General features: G+C 54.2%; 1 protein-coding gene across 1 annotated transcript; it reads right to left on the bottom strand.

The window, feature by feature from the left end:
• Positions 1–15,768: 15,768 nt before the first annotated feature.
• On the bottom strand, positions 15,769–16,515 carry LOC143692792 (olfactory receptor 14J1-like). Its single transcript, XM_077173026.1, has one exon. The coding sequence runs from the start codon at positions 16,513–16,515 to the stop codon at positions 15,769–15,771; it is 747 nt and encodes a 248-aa protein (XP_077029141.1).
• Positions 16,516–16,918: the final 403 nt, after the last annotated feature.

Raw genomic sequence — 16,918 nt, 5'->3', positions numbered from 1 at the left:
TTGTCTAGAGTCCATCAATTCTAACCCTAATTGTGTTAACCTCTCCCAATTGGTCCTTTGTCAAGAAGATAAGGGAATGTATTGGATAGCCCAGAATACCGCCACTTTTAGGCAGCAACTCCTGGGACAGTGCCCTGTAGGAGAAGCCTGGTTGCGCTTTGAATGTGATGCTGCTGAAGCAAGCCTGGTAGATCTGGTCAAAGAGAAAGAGATAGTAAAAGCAATAAGAAAACAAGACCGTTTAGAGATACCCCGAGGTAAGAACGTATTTATAGATTCAGTAGAAAGAGTCAGCCACAAACTAAATTTAACCGATTGTGGAGTTTGTACCCAGATGACTGAAATTTGGCCATGGGAAAAGATTAATCTAAGGCTATTAGAAATCTTAAACTGGATACGGAATAACTCAGAATTTAGTATTAAAGGGTCCAACAGGCCAGTCAAAAGAATGGTCTGTAAAAGGTATCTAGCAGTAAAGAACTCTGCTACCTGGTGGATCTCAGGGGATCCAAATAGATTTTGGTCTGTTGAAAGGAAAGAATAGAACAAGTGTATCTACCATGAAGCATATGCATTTTATGAATGTATTGAAGAAGGGATAAACCCCTTTAGGAGAATGAAAGACATTTCTAAATATTGGGAATGTCCAACAGAAGCTAAAAACACATTTTTGGGGAGCCCCCAAACACCTGTTTTTGATCTATAGTACTATAGAATGCACTAAATTGCCGAGAAGCTGGTCTGGCAGCTGCACCGCTAGAATGATAAAACCAGCTTTCTTCTTATTACCCAAAGAAACTGGATCAAGTTTAGGAGTTCCTATACACAATGATTTAAGAGAAACCAAACAGAAGAGGCAAAATGCAATAGAAATTGGGAGAATCCAAGATTCTAAGAGCCAGGTTTGGACCCCAAGAAAAATTATCAAGACTTATGGCCCAGCCACCTGGGCTCAAGATGGGTCCTGGGGTTATCAGGCCCCGATATCCATGTTAAACAGAATCATCAGGCTTCAGGCAGTATTAGAGATGAAGAGAGCAATCATTAGAAACCTCTTGAACAAGATAAAAAACTAGCATGTGTAACTAACCAGGAACGGACTCCTACACTTGATTCCAGTTGCTGGAATAACCTATGGACTTTCAAAGGAGATTGGTGGAAAAAAGTAGCTTTCTTCACTGTGTGTACACTTGCTGGTTTGCTCTTTTTACTATGCTTACTTCCCTGCTTCATTAAAATGGTAGTATCTGCCAGGCAAACCAACCTAAAGATCTCTAAAAAAGTTAACCTGAAGAAACCAGGAAAGGGAACAAAGTTAAGTAGCCATGATTATCAGAGTGTTCAAGAAATTTATAATCAATCCAAAAAATTAAGGAAATTCTGTGCTCATGAGTCAGAAATTGCAAGTTGATGCGAGCTTAAGTTTAAGCCTGATCAAAGAAAAAGAGGGGGTACTGTTATAAGTAGAAAAAGCTGCCAATTTTTTTTAAAAGGTGGCAGAGTGAACAGGTTGGACCAGTTGCTGCCAGGGTGGAGTTCTAACTGTTTGTTATTGTAATCAGCAGTCCTTTTAGTTACCTACTCCTTTTGTCAGTACCACCCTGACTGCTGCCAGGTGGATGACATGGCGGGGGGACATGGGAGGGCATGCAAATGACCTTGGAGCCAGCCTGCCACGGGAAAGCCACCCCTCCAAACTTACCAAAAGACCCCAAAAACAATGAACCAACACAGAATTAAGAGATCAAAGTGATGTCTGGATGTGAGGAACAAAGCCCAGAGCCTGCAGAGACGCTGAGACCCTTTCTTTGCCCCTTGCCCTAGCCAAGGGAGGACCTGAGCTACAGGCAGGACCCTGGGAGTCAAACTGAAAAAGTGAACAAGGGTTTATTCCTGATGCTCCCATGAGGACAGAATCCCCAGCTCTGGCCACAGACCAGTGGACAAAGCTGCACTCTTCCTCCTCCTCCAAGTCACCACTGGGAGCAGTGGAAGCGTGAATGTGAACCCGTCAGCTCTCCCCCCAGAGCTCATCACTTGCAATAAAGGCATTAAAAAGGAGAAAAGTCTCCTGCCTGTGTTTATTTCACAGTGGTGCTCAGATCACTTTCTCACAGCTGGATTGGAGGTCAGGTGCTGCCATAGTAACAAGCCGACCCTCCCAAGTGCCCCAGCTGCTGAGGCCACCCTGTGATAACAATGCAAGGGAGAGAGAAAACATAACTATAGAGCTGCAAAACTTCTCTTAACATATACTTAATATTTGCCCCTTACTTGGGAGAGTCCATGATGGCATTACAGATCTGTAACAAAGATATTGACCCTTGTTCTGTCACTGCAAGATCTGTGAGAAAATAACTTTGACCACTGTTTCCATTTACAAAGACCACATTGAGGACCCAAAAATCTCCCAAGATGGGGTTGGGAGGCCTCATCACATAACCAGGATGTAGAGGCTGATGGCTCTGGGCTCAGTTGTGTGCAGACTGAGGACAGGAGTAGCCTGAAAGGAATTGGAGGGTGGTTCCAGAGATGCTGGAGTTTTTCTTCATTGTATGAAACAGGCAGAGAAAGAAAGAATGGCACCAAAGGTGTGGAGTGCCCCCGCCCCAGGCAGCGGGGATTCTACCCAGACAGAGAGCATCGGGCGAGGGGCGAGATTTAACAAAGATTCCACCCCTCCACCTGTGGGGCATGGCCCTGCAAGCCCGGGAAAAGACACTCCACCCCATCTGGCCAAAATAGGAATGGCCCCAGAATGTTCTTCCTTTCCTGTGCCCTCATTGCTTTAAATTCTACTGCAGTGTCTCCACCTTATTTTTTTCCATTGGTTTGCTCCTTGATCCACCCCATTGCAGTCCCCTGCTCCTCCTGCTATTGGACCCTGACCCTAAACTCCACCCCTACCCTGTCATGTAAAACCCATGACCCGACCCCTGCCCCTCATTTCTTGTCTTGTTCCCTGGCACAATAAAGGGTCCTGGATTTTGCTAAAGCCGGACCCGTCCTGTTGCATTCCTGTCCCTGTTGGTCACCGGTGGCTGCCTGAGGTCGGAGACTCCGGGGCCGGGGGAGTTGTTGTGCCCCTCGCTGGGGCAGAATGCAGCACAAGGGCAGCTGGGGAGGCCCAGAGTGGCACCAGGAGAAAGGAATTTCCCTGGCAGGGCAGGGCTGTGGTGCAGCACGTCCCCAGCAGGAGCCTGGAGCAGCCCAAGGCTTTGTGTGGGCAGGCAGGAGGCAGAGCTGCCAGCAAAGGAAGGGCCCAGCCAGGTGGGGCAGCCGGGGGATGCCGAGAGCCTGCAGGGACAGAGGCCAGGGCAGGGACACCGTAGGACAGCCTGGGCTGCACAGGGCACAGGGATGGGCAGCAGCTGCAAGACAGCCCTGCCAGAGCCAACTTGGGCAGCACCTTGGCCATGGCTGCTGGCCCTGGGCCTGAGCCGTGAGGAGGGGACAAGTGACCCTTGCAGGCCTGGGCCCTCATGGCCTCCTTGTCCCTGCTCAGCAGCGTGGCAGGGGCCGCCCCATGCTCCTGCCCTTGGCATTGCCCATCCCCACATGCCAGTGCCCATCCCAGGAAGAGCCCTGAGCAAGGAGGGAGGGACAGGATCTGCCTGGCCAGGGCTGGGGCTCAGGCCTTGGCCCTTTGCATTCCTGAAACACATCCAGGTTTGCTTAGCACCAGAGACACCTTTGCCTTGCTTGTCCCCAGCTGTCATCACTGCCTCCAGTGTTCTGCTTTCCCTGGAACCTGGGGACACTTTCTCAGTCCTGTCCCTCACAGGTTTCTATTTAAAGTACAAGAAACTTCAGTATTTCAATCTCCCTTTGAGTTCTTGAGAAGTCTTTGAGCCCACTCTGAGGGACTGGCTCTGCTGCAAAGAGCACCAAAGCCCCAGAGGGTCATTGAAGTCCTGGTGCTGTGTCTGTGCTGCTGAGCTGGGCCGGGCTCCTGGCCCAGAGGCAGCTCCTGGCAAGGGCAGCAGAGCTGCAGAGAGACAGCTCTGGCCAGGAGCAGCTCCTGTGCACAGCCCAGCAGGGCTGGGGCACTGCCAGGGCCCCTCAGGGACACCAGCAGGGCACAGACAGAGCTCCCAGGGGCTCAGCACTGGCAGGGGCTGTGGGATGTCCCAGAGGGGGCTGTGTCACAGTGGCACCTCTGTGGCTGTGTCACAGAGGCACAGAGCAGCTGGGATGTCAGAAAGGGGCTGTGTGACAGCACAGAGTGGGTTCTGTGAGATCACAGATTGGGCTATGACATCACAGAGTTTGTTGTGTGAGGTCATTGAGCAGCTACAGCATCACAGAGGAGCATCAGGGAGCAGAATGGGCCCCTGTTATCCAGGAGGAGGCAGTCAGAGAACTGCTGAGCTGCTTGGATGTTCATAGATCCCTGGGAGCAGATGGGATCCACCCCAGGGTGATGAGGGAGCTGGCAGCTGAGCTTGCCAAGCCAGTCTCCATCATTTACCAGCAGTCCTGGCTCCCTGGTGAGGTTCCAGATGACTGGAAGCTGCCCAATGTGACACCCATTCACAACAAGGGTGGGAAGGAGGATCCTGGTAATTATAGGCCAGGCAGCCTGACCTCAGTACCCGGTAAGGCAATGGAACAGTTTCTAGTGAGTGTCATCAGCCAGCACTTCCAGGATGGCCAGGGGATCAGAGCCAGCCAGCAGGGGTTTAGGAGGGGTAGGTCGTGTTTGAGCAAGCTGGTCTCCTTCTATGACCAGGTGAGCCTCCTGGTGGATGCAGGAAAGGCTGTGGGTGTTGTGTGCCTGGACTCCAGCAAGGCCTTTGGCACTGTCTCCCCCAGCACACTCCTGGAAAAGCTGCAGCCCAGGGCTGGGACAGGAGCAGTCTGTGCTGGGTTCAGAACTGGCTGGCTGGGCCCAGAGAGTGGTGGTGAGCGGTGCTGCATCCAGCTGGGGCCAGGCACCAGTGGTGTCCCTCAGGGCTCTGTGCTGGGGCCAGCTCTGTTCAATATTTCTATTGACACCATGGATGAGGGGCTTGAGTCTTTCATTAGTAAATCTGCAGATGACACTAAGCTGGGAGCGTGTGTCCATCTCCTGGAAGGTAGGAGGGCTCTGCAGGGAGACCTGGAATGGTTGGAGGGATGGGCAGAGTCCAATGAGATGAAGTTAATTAAGTCCAAGTGCCGAGTCCTGCATTTTGGCCACAATAACCCCTGCAAGGCCAGAGGCTGGGGACGGTGTGGCTGGACAGTGCCCAGGCAGAAAGGGACCTGGGGGTGCTGGTTGGCAGCCGGCCGAACATGAGCCAGCAGAGTGCCCTGGTGGCCAAGAGGGCCAAGGGCTCCTGGTGTGGATCAGGAACAGTGTGGCCAGCAGGAGCAGGGAGATCATTCTCCACCTGTACCTGGCTCTGGTGTACTTGGCATTCTTGCCCTGTACTGGCACCGTACCTTGAGTGCTGTGTCCAGTTCTGGGTGCCCCAACTTAGGAGGGACATGGAGGGGCTGGAGCGTGTCCAGAGAAGGGCAACAAGGCTGGGGAGGGGTCTGGAACACAAATCCTGTGAGGAGAGGGAGCTGGGGTTGTTCAGTCTGGAGAAAAGGAGACTCAGAGGTGACCTTACCACTCTCTCCACCTTCCTGAAAGGAGGTTGTAGTCAGGTGGGGGTCAGTCTCTTTCTCCAGGCAGACACTGACAGATCCAAAGCACACAATCTTAAGCTGCACCAAGGGAAATATAGGTTGGATATTAGGAAGAAGGGTTTTCACAGAATGTGTGATAAAGTCCTGGATTGGTTTGCCTGGGGAGGTAATGGAGTCACCATCTCTGGATGTGTTTATAAAAGGCTGGATGTGTCACTCAGTGTCATGGTTTAGTTGAAGTGTTCGGGCATGGGTGGGACTCGATGCTCTTGAAGGTCTCTTCCAACCCAGTAATTCTCTGATTCTGTGATTCTGGGATTTGATGATCCCATTGGGTCCCTCCCAGCTCAGCCCCTTCTGCAATTCTCATCCTTTGGCTCAACCTTTGTGTTCCCTCAAGGTGCTGGCAGAACTGTTGGGGACAGGGCAGAAGTGGGGCAGCCCCAGTGTCCCCTGTGTGTGACACCCCATTGGTGACAGCCCCAGCGTCCCCTGTGTGTGACACCCCAGCAGTGACAGCCCCAGTGTCCCCTGTGTGTGAAACCCCAGCAGTGACAGCCCCAGTGTCCCTGTGTGTGACACCCCAGCGGTGACAGCCCCAGTGTCCCCTGTGTGTGACACCCCATTGGTGACAGCCCCAGTGTCCCCTGTGTGTGACACCCCAGCAGTGACAGCCCCAGTGTCCCCTGTGTGTGACACCCCAGCAGTGACAGCCCCAGCGTTGCCCTGTGTGTGACACCCCAGCAGTGACAGCCCCAGTGTCCCTTGTGTGTGACACCCCAGCAGTGACAGCCCCAGTGTTCCCTGTGTGTGACACCCCATTGGTGACAGCCCCAGTGTCCCCTGTGTGTGACACCCCAGCAGTGACAGCCCCAGTGTCCCCTGTGTGTGACACCCCAGCGGTGACAGCCCCAGTGTCCCGTGTGTGACACCCCAGCAGTGACAGCCCCAGTGTCCCCTGTGTGTGACACCCCAGCAGTGACAGCCCCAGCGTTCCCTCCCTGCAGTCACTCCAAGGGAAGCGTCCAGAGCCGCGTCCAGTCCATGGAACTGAGCGGCCACTGCCCACCCCGGCCTGGGCTGATGTGGATTCCTCTGCACACAGCTCGGGGAAGGTCCCCCTGGCCACCTGCACAGTGCCACAGACAAGTGTCAGACACAGTCACAGAGCTCTGCCCAGAGCTTCTAGGAAGAGAGAATTAAAAGAAACCCCAAAACCATATAAACCAAAAAATAAAAAAAAGAAAAACCAAAAAACGAAAAACCAACAAAAAACCAAACAAACCATATCAAAAGAAACCCCAGCACCCTAACCAAACAACCAAACCAAAACAACAACACAAACAAACCAACCAAAACAGAAAAAAAGAATTAAAAAACCAAATCAAGCCAAAACAACCAAATAAACAACAACAACAAAAAAAAACAATCAAGAAAAAGAGAACTCCCACCCAGTAGAGCTGTTCCATCCTTCACTGTTCACACTTGCACTCACACAAGACCTGGGGCTGCAAAAAAAGAGAATTGATTGGGCACATTTGCAGGAAAAGCAGGTTTAGGACAGGCTCTCAGCAGAACTGTTCTCAGCTGAGCCAAAAAGGCCCCTTTGGCAGCTGCAGGGCCATTGGAAATGCAGAGCCTCAGCCCACAGGGCAGGAAAGGGCTCTGAGTTCCCCTCCCCTGACACTAAACCCTGTTCCCAGGCTGCTTCACACTCAGGATTCTGCTGGAGGACTGCACAGAGCTGAGAGTGGGCTCTGGCTTTTCCATGTTGTGTGTCCTAAAGCTGCCTGGGAGAAGAAATTTCGGGTCAGCTCCGCTGGCACAATCCCTGCTGGCACAGGGCAGAGCCCCAGGAAGGGCTTTGCGTGCCGAGGCTTTGCTGCAGGCAAGGAAAGCTCCTGGCTCAGGGTCACCTTTGCTGCTCAGCCAGAGCCCCGAGTGCCCCAGCAGCAGCAGAGAATGGCAGCAGTGCCACGGGCAACCATCACCATTGCATGGCAACCATCACCAGGCCCCTGTTGCTATGGTCAGTTTCCATGGCAACCATCCCCAGGCCCCTGTTGCTATGGTCAGTTTCCATGGCAACCATGCCCACCCCCTGTTGCTATGGTCAGTTTCCATGGCAACCGTGCCCACCCCCTGTTGCTATGGTCTGTTTCCATGGCAACCATGCCCACCCCCTGTTGCTTTGGTCAGTTTCCATGGCAACAATCACACGCTCCCCCTTGCTATGGTCAGTTTCCATGGCAACCATCCTTATCTCCCTGTTGCTGAGGTCAGTTTCCATGGCAACAATCACAAGCCCCTGTTGCTATGGTCAGTTTCCATGGCAACCATCACCAGCCCCTTGTTGCTATGCTCAGTTTCCATGGCAACCATCACCATCTCCCCGTTGCTATGGTCAGTTTCCATGGTAACCATCACCACCTCCCTGTTGCTATGCTCAGTCCCTCAGCAGCTCCATGGAGACCCCATGCCAGGGGTGGTTGCCATGGAAACCAGCTCAGGCCTGCACCCAGAGCCCGTTGCCATGGCAACCATTGTCAGTTCCCATCCCCAGGCTCATGGGATCCCAGAAGCACAGAATTGGCTGAGCTGGGAGGGACCCATCAGGATCCTCCAGTCCAACTGCTGGCCCTGCACAGGACCCCCCAACAATGCCAGCCTGGGCCTGGCAGCACTGGCCAAATGCTGCTGCAGCTCAGAGAGCCCTGGAGCTGGGACCCTTCCCTGGGGAGCCTGGCCAGGGCCCCAGCAGCCTCTGGGCAAAAACCTTTTCCTGACATCCAACCTGAGCCTGCCCCGACTCAGCTGCAGCCGCTCCCTCCACTCCTGTCCCTGGGCACCAGAGGGAAGAGGTTCCCACAGCCCCAGCCAGGGACCCGCTCCCAAGGCTGCTGCCATGGCCACCAGGGCTGGCACCAGCTGGGATGCTCGGTTTCCACCTGCTGGGGTTCAGGAATGGGATTCCTCAAATTCCTGCTCCTGCTAAAACCGCGCTGCGCTTGCTGCCCTCCCACCTCCCATGGAAAGCACAAAAGACAAAGATCCCGGGCTGGGATAAGAACAATTTCCTGGGAACAGCAACGAGATAAAGAACAAAAGGAACAGAAATAATATTGGTAACAGAAGGGATAAGAAAAGCTATTTACAGGGAAAACTACATCACCACCCACTGGCTCTTCCCGGCCACGTATTCCCTGGAAAGGACACCTTTCTTCTCAGGGAGAGAGAGAGTCCCTTTCCTGCCCCTGGCCATGACCTGAGGTGGGAGTGACTGTAATGACACGGCCATGGCCAGACCCTCATGTTCTTCCATCTCCCATCATGACACTGGCAGGGGCAGGAAAAGGGACAGGTGTCTTCCCAGCATGGATCACAGGGAACATGGATCACCAGAGCTCTTCCCAACGTGCGTCCTCCAATAGGGGATGAAGCTGGAGCAGTGCATGAAGCTCCTCCTTCAGTCGAGTCATTCCAGGGCTTCCCTTACCGGTGCCTCTGTTGGTGTTTGTTCAAGTGAGAGCTCTGGCTGAAGCTCTTCCCACACTCAGAGCACTTGTAGGGCCTCTCCCCGGTGTGGATGCGCCGGTGCCTGACGAGGGTGGAGTTGTGCTTGAATCCCTTCCCACAGTCAGGGCAGCGGAAGGGCCTCTCCTCAGTGTGAATCCCCTGGTGCAGGAGGAGATGGGAGCTGCTCTGAAACCTCTTCAGACACTCAGTACACTGGTAGGGCCTCTGCCAAGTGTGGATGCACTGGTGGATGATGAGGGTGGAGCTGCAGCTGAAGCCCTTTCCACACTTGCCACGCTTGCCACACTCCTAAGGCCATTCCCCAGTGTGGATCATCTGGTGGCAGATCAGGCTGTTGCTCTGCCTGAAGCTCTTCCCACCCTCCAAGCTGCTCATGGGCCACCAGCTCCGAGCTCTGGCTGAAGCTCTGTCCACCTTCCTGGCACAGGGTGGCTCTTTCCTCCTCAGAGCACCCTGGGCTGGGCTTGCAGCCCCTCCTTGTGTGGGATCTCCAGGGATTTTCCTCCCTCTTGCATTCCTGTGCTGTGGAGTCACTCAAAACAGCCTCTTTCACGAGATTATACCATGAGGATTTGTCCTCCCTGGTGTCCATCCTCAGCTCCTGGTCTGGGGGAGGAAGGACAAGGAGAGGATGGGATTTGCCTCCATGCCAGAGGGAAGGAGATCCTCCCAATGTGTCCCTGGCTGCAGGACGGCATCGGCAGCAGGATTGTCCTGCAGCCAGGGCCCGTGCTGGGCTGGGAGATGGAGCAGGAGAGAGGGGGAAAGGGGCACTGACTTCCTCCTCACCTGCCTGCGTGTCCTGGGACATCTTCCTCTTCCTCACAGCCTCCTTCTCCATCCAGCCAAGGTTTGGGAAAGAGAAATCCTGGTTTGGGGAAAAATACAATGGATGAGCACATTGGGTTAGGGGGTTCCTACTGCCCAAGCCCATCCCTAGAAGTCACTGGGAATCTGCCACCCATATAAACCTCCAAAGCACCAAGATTCAGTCCCCCAAAATACACAAATGACCAAGATGCAGCAAAAACACCCAGCCCTCAGTTTCCCCTCTCTGGTCTCTCCACTTTGGGCTCCTGGAGGCCCCCCCTGTCTGGGTTGCTCCAGTTCAAGTTTGTATTGGTGTTCCCCTCTCTGGGCTGCTGGGGCTCCTGGCAATCCCGCAGGTTCCCCTTCTCTGGGCTCCCCACTTTGGCATCACAGGTGTCCCAGGGGTCAGCACTGTCCGGGGTCCCTGTTTCAGGCTCCTGGGGTATCCATGGGTCCCCCCTGTCCATGCTCCCAACATGTCCAGGCTTCTGGAGCACCCCCAGCTCTCGTATTGCCCATTTCTGCTGCCCCAGTGCCGGTTTCCCTGCTGCCCTGCCGGTACCGGGCGATCCCCACGTGGCTCTGGGCTGGCAGTGCAGCCCCTGGCCCGGGCAGATCATTCTGCTCTCTGACACTGTCTACCAACCCAAGAGGACAGTTATCCTGTAGGCAAGCCTTCCCACTAAAGACTGAGGCAAAGAAGGTGTTGAGCACCTCTGCCTTCTCCTCATCTGCGGTTACTAAGTCCTCTCCCACATCTAATAAAGAACAAGGGTTGGTCCTACCCTTCCTTTTGCCATTAATATATTTGTAAAAACATTTTTTATTATCCCTTACAAAATGTCCCAAGTTAAGTTCATAGTGAGCTTTGGCCTCCCTAATTTCTTTCCTACGTGCCCTAGCAACCCCCTTAAATACTTGCTGAGAGACCTGACCCTCCTTCCAAAGATGATACATCCTCTTTTTATTCCTACGTTCCTTCAAAACCTCCTTGCCCATCCAGGCTGGACGTTTGCCTCATCAACTCTTCTTTCAGCACACAGGGACAGTCTGTTCCTGTTCCCACAAGATCTCTGTTTTGAAGCACACCCACCCTTCCCAAACTCCTTTGTTTTTAAGGGCTGCTTCCCAAGGAACTCTCTGAATAAGTCTCCTGATCAGGCCAAAGTCTGCCCTCCAGAAGTCCAATGTAAGAGTCTTATAGATGTTCCTCCTGATTTCACAAATATTGGGAACTCTATAATTTCATGGTCACTATGCCCCAAGCGGCCTCCAACCACCACATCTCCCCCCAGCCCATCTCTAATCCCAAACAACAGGTCCAGCATAGTCCCTCCCCTGCTGGGCTCACTCACCAGCTGTGACAAAAAGTTGTCCTCCACACACTCTAAAAACTTGGAGGCTGCTGCTGAATTTTACTTCTCCAGAGGCTTGTTCAGCCTTCAGCTCTTCAGTTCAGGAATTCAGTGCCCCAGAGCTCATTAACATTCAGCACACCTTAACAAGCTGAGCCTCTGGCAATAATCTGATTTACATTTCCAAATCTCTCATGGTTAATGGGACAGATTTCAGAACTGCATTCAAAGTGAATATATTATATTTACAAAGACAGTGAGGCAATATTTTTTGGTTCTGTTTAGGTTTTCCTGTTAATTCATTGATATGTGCAATCTCCAATTGATCCTGAATCCAAGTACCTCCTCATGCAGTTGGAATAGATATGAAAATCAAGACCCTTTATGTCTGACAATCAATCAGACTGTGTCCCTACCCCCATCCCACCATTTCCCCATCCAAGCCCTGGCACTCAGAGCAGCCTTGTGCAAATCTGAGCTCCCTCCAGCCCAGGCTGGACCTGCAGGTTTCAGCTCCTTGGCTCCAGTTCCCCCCTGCTTTCCTTGGAGAAGGAGCTGCCAGAGACCAGAGGGATGTTCATTTATTGTCAGCCAGCAAAGCCAAGGGGAGGCACAGCTCTGTAAAATGCAAAAGTCATTCATTTCCCTGGCTCTGCCCTGCACCTGATCCCCACAGCCTGTCCTGTTTCCTTCATCCCTGCATTGCCAGGCACTTTCTGGGACAAGGAGCTTTGCTCTGGCTATGGAGCAAGGTCCAAGTGCCACCATTGGAGTGGGAACCACAACTCATCAGGTTTGTGTCCTTTGGGGGTAAGGAACTGGTGGGACTCAGAGGCACAGAAAGTTTCTCTTCAAGGCCAGCAGACCATAGTTGAACAGGACACAATTTAATAACAATCACGCTCCTCCCTGAGCTCTGTGCAATGTCCCAGCAGTGTCTGATGAGTGCACCCTCCACAGGAGATTTCCATACTAAAATTAATTTTAGACAAACCTGGTAATAGATATAAACACAATTAAGTTCTTGTATCAGGATGCTCATCCTGGTGTGGGGGCACAACAGCTCCAACAATTCCTGATTTGCAAAGCTGCCAGTGGTGGTTGGAGAAGGGAGGTCAGGCTGCTCTTGGTGTTGAGGAAATGCTGAAAGCAGCCTGACTCATTTCATCTCCTCATGCCCTGGCTGATCTCCCCTCTTTCCCCTCCCACCCATTGGCTTTTGTCTCCCACCAGCCCCCCTGTGAAGAGCCTGGCTCTGTGTTCTCCATCCCCTCCTCGCTGGCACTGCCAGGCTGGGATGAGGAGCCCCTCAGCCTTCCCTGCTCTGGGCTGGACAAGCCCAGCTCCCTCAGCCTCTGCTCACAGCCCAAGGGCTCCAGCCCCACCTTGGAGGCCCTTCCCAGGCCCTGCTCCAGCTGCCAGACATCTTTCCTGCCCTGGGCAACCCAACCCAGGCCACAGTGACCTGGAGAATCCCCGTCCTTGATGTCCTGGTCACACAGCCCTGGCCCCTTGTCCCCTGTCAGGCTCTGGGGTGGATCCTGTGGAACATCCTTTGGTGGAGGCTGTGGCTCCAGGTGGGCCGGGGGGATCCCGGGGGACAGGGACCCTGCTGGGCATGGACAGCATTGGACTTGTTGGGAGAAATGGTGAGGGGGAGCTGGGGCAGAGTGAGCAACCCAGTGACCTGACACAGCCCTGCTGGGATGTCACACAGCCCCTCTGGGATGTCACAGCCTGCTCTGTGATGTCACAGCCCATTCTGTAATGTCACACAGCCCCTCTGGGATGTCACATCCCATTCTCTGATGTCACAGAGCTGCTCTCTGATGTCACACCAGAGTCTGTGATGTCATAGTCTGCTCTGTGATGTCAGACCTCTGCCCTGTGATGTCACAGCCTGCTCTGTGATGTCACAGATGCAGTCTATGATGCCACAGCTGCTCGATGACCTCACATGATCCACTCTGTGATGTCACAGCCCACTCTGTGACCTCATGTTACCAGATGATAAATTGTCTCCACCAGCTGAGCTGACACCTGGAGATTGTTCTCCACAACCCCAGGCCTGTGGAGAGCACACAATGCCCATTGTGTGAGAAGGGGAACTGGAAGTTCAGCAGCCTCAGTGTCCTGCCAACTCAGCCAGGCCCACGGGAACATTTGGCTCCACGAGCACCAGGGACCAGCAGAGACACCCCCAGGACAGAAGAACACATGGGTTAAGAGGAGGGGAAATGTGTTAATGATTTTGGGGAAATGATTACGACATGTGTGAAAAAGAATAGAAAATCACCAAATTTGCAGATGACACCAAGCTGGGTGTGAGTGTGGATCTGCTGGAGGGTAGGAGGGCTCTGCACAGGGCCCTGGACAGGCTGGATCCAGGGCCCAAATCCAACAAGGTGAGGTTGAACAAGTCCAAGTGCCGGGTCCTGCACTTTGGCCACAACAACCCCTGCAGCTCTACAGGCTGGGGACAGAGGGGCTGGAGAGCAGCCAGGCAGAAAGGGACCTGCAGGGACAGATGGACAGCAGGCTGGACATGAGCCAGCCGTGTGCCCAGGTGGCCAAGAAGGCCAATGGCTCCTGGCCTGGCTCAGGAATGGTGTGGCCAGCAGGAGCAGGGCAGGGATTGTTCCCCTGTGCTCAGCACTGCTTGGGCAGCACCTCGAGTGCTGTTTGCAGTTCTGGGCCCCCAATTTAGGAAGGACATGGAGGGGCTGGAGCGTGTCCAGAGAAGGGCAACAAGGCTGGGGAGGGGTCTGGAACACAAGAGCTTTGAGGAGCAGCTGAGGGAGCTGGGCTTGTTTATCCTGGAGAAGAGGAGGCCCAGGGGAGACAAGGCCGTGTCAGGGCACAGGTTGGACTTGATGATCTCCATGGCCTGTTCCAGCCTTGCTGATTCTGGGGTTCTCTGAAAGAACCCTTGGAGCAGCTGCAGGATGAGCCCTGGGCCTCCTCTTGAGGAGCTCCAGCAGCCCAGGGCCCTCAGCTTCTCCTGGCAGCCCCAGAGCCCATCCTGTCAGTCGTGCAGAGCCTGTGCAGCTCCTCCTCACTGCCCAGAACAGGGAGCCCCAGAGGCAGACACAGCAGCCCAGATGTGCCCCCCCGGCCTGGGGTGCCTCTGGCAAGGGAGCAGCAGCAGGCACTGCAGGAGCCTGCAGACAATTCCTGCAGCACTTGTAGGATGATCCTGCTGCCCAAGGGACGTTCCCATGGGGCCAAGTCAGGAACTGCAATGGGCAGTGGGGCCAGAGAGGAAAGGGCAACCAGGGATGGGCTGTTTGCAGGGGAGGGAATAGGGGGTGGGCAATGGGAAGACATTTGTATCAGGAAGAGGAAAGAAAGCAAAGGTGAAGCCAAGGAAATGCTCAGGGCAGTTTGGGGGTGGCTGCCAGGCAGCCCTGGCTCTGAGCAACAGCATCTGCAGTGGCACAGGAAACTCCCAGCTGATGGGAACAAACTTTCTGGCTGAGTGCAGAGGCCAGGACAAAGCTGAGTGGTTTCCCTGGTGTCCCCCAGCCCTTGCTGGCCCCAGGGCTGATGGCATTTGTGCTCCCTCAGGTTCATGTCCCCACAGCAACAGCATGGGGGTGCTGCCCCTGCTGTGGGCAATGCAAGCAGGGGCTGCTGAGCCAGTGCTGCCATGTCTGTGCCTGCAAGGATGGGGCACCTGTGTGAGCTGGGGGAGAGCCAGGGCTGCAGAGGGGGGATGTTGTTGGCAGCTGCATGAGGACGCTCTGGGACGCTGCCCTGGGCTGTGCAGCGCACTGGGCATGGATCAGCCCCTGCTCTGCTGCTCCTTCCCGTCTGCCCCAGGGCCCTTGCAGAGCCCCAGCCGTGCTGTTTGTCCCCAGCCTGCCCACGGCCAGCCTGGGGCTGCTCACGGGGGTTTCTGTGCTGAGCATTGGCCTGGCCGTGTTCTTGAGAGAGCCTGGGCAAGGAGCCTGGAGCCCCCAGGGCCTGGCCTGAGGCGTCAGCGCTGCCCCAGCAGTGCCCATGGCCTGTCCCTGCTGCAGCCCCGGCACTGCCACCCCCAGGGCTGTGCCTGGCCCCGAGAGCACTCAGGCCCTGCAGCAACACCAGGGCCACCAGGGCAGCGGGGCAGGGCCACGGCAGCAGCACTGGCAACACCAAGTGCTGCTGCTGCTGCTGCTGGGCACAGCTGCTGGGCCAGCACTGATCTGCCCCAGCTCTGCACACAGACATTGCTGCTGCCGCTCCCGAGAAGGCAACAAAAGGGCATCTCTGCAGAAAACTCTGCTGGGAGATCCTTCAGTTCCTTTAAAGGCACCAAGAACTCATTGACACAGTCTGTGGCCACAGGGAAGATGGAGAGAAACAAAATGAGAAACAGCACAAACAATGACATTTCTTTGTGGACAATATGAAAAAAAATTAAAACAAAGAAAAAGAACTGCCAAATTGAAACCAACAAGAAGTATTAAAGATGACTTTTATTACAAGTGATTTGCTGAAATTGGCAAGCAGATGAATGTTCCTGAAAGCATCCAGTCATCAGTCTCCACACTGCAGCCTTGAGCTCCTGGTTCCTCAGGCTGTAGATGAGGGGGTTCAGGGCTGGAGGCGCCACTGAGTACAGAACTGACAGGGCCAGATCCAGGGATGGGGAGGACATGGAGGGGGGCTTCAACTGAGCAAATATGCCAGTGCTGACAAACAGGGAGAGCATGGCCAGGTGAGGGAGGCAGGTGGAAAAGGCTTTGTGCTGTCCCTGCTCAGAGGGGCTCCTCAGCACAGCCCTGAAGATCTGCACATAGGAGAAAACAATGAACACAAAACAACCAAATACCAAAGAGGCACTAACTGTGATGAGTCCAACTTCCCTGAGAGTGTTGGAGTGTGAGCAGGAGAGCCTGAGGATCTGGGGCACCTCACAGAAGAACTGGCCCAGGGCATTGCCATGGCACAGGGGCAGGGAAAATGTATTGGCTGTGTGCATGAGAGCATGGAGAAAGGCACTGGCCCAGGCAGCTGCTGCCATGTGGGCACAAGCTCTGCTGCCCAGGAGGGTCCCGTAGTGCAGGGGTTTGCAGATGGACACGTAGCGGTCGTAGCACATGATGGTCAGCAGTGAATACCCTGCTGTGATAAAGAACAGAAAGAAAAAGAGCTGAGCAGCACAAGCTGAGTAGGAGATGGTGCTGGTGTCCCAGAGGGAATTGTGCATGGCTTTGGGGACAGTGGTGCAGATGGAGCCCAGGTCGCTGAGGGCCAGGCTGAGCAGGAAGAAGAACATGGGCGTGTGCAGGTGGTGGCCGCAGGCTACGGCGCTGATGATGAGGCCATTGGCCAGGAGGGCAGCCAGGGAGATGCCCAGCAAGAGGCAGAAGTGCAGGAGCTGCAGCTGCCGCGTGTCTGCCAATGCCAGCAGGAGGAAGTGCCTGATGCAGCTGCTGTTGGACATTTGCTGGGGCTGGCCATGGGGACCTGTTCATGGAGAAAGGACAGTGAAGAGTTAGAGGAGATCCCTGTAACCAAAATCAAAGCCATTTCCCATACACTCTCCCCAAAACACACACAGAGACATCCTTTTGTGTTCAAGAGTTCTGGGGTTTTTCTTATAAGTTTCC

The sequence above is a fragment of the Agelaius phoeniceus genome, unplaced genomic scaffold (genome assembly GCF_051311805.1).
Source record: "Agelaius phoeniceus isolate bAgePho1 unplaced genomic scaffold, bAgePho1.hap1 Scaffold_105, whole genome shotgun sequence".
NCBI classification, from domain to species: Eukaryota; Metazoa; Chordata; class Aves; order Passeriformes; family Icteridae; genus Agelaius; species Agelaius phoeniceus.
Note: the sequence above shows the minus strand (reverse complement) of the source record. Positions and strands in the feature narration are given on the sequence as shown.

Excerpts from the sequence above, each read along its gene's own strand:
- LOC143692792 (XM_077173026.1), bottom strand. The coding sequence starts at position 16,515 with ATGCACAATTCCCTCTGGGACACCAGCACCATCTCCTACTCAGCTTGT.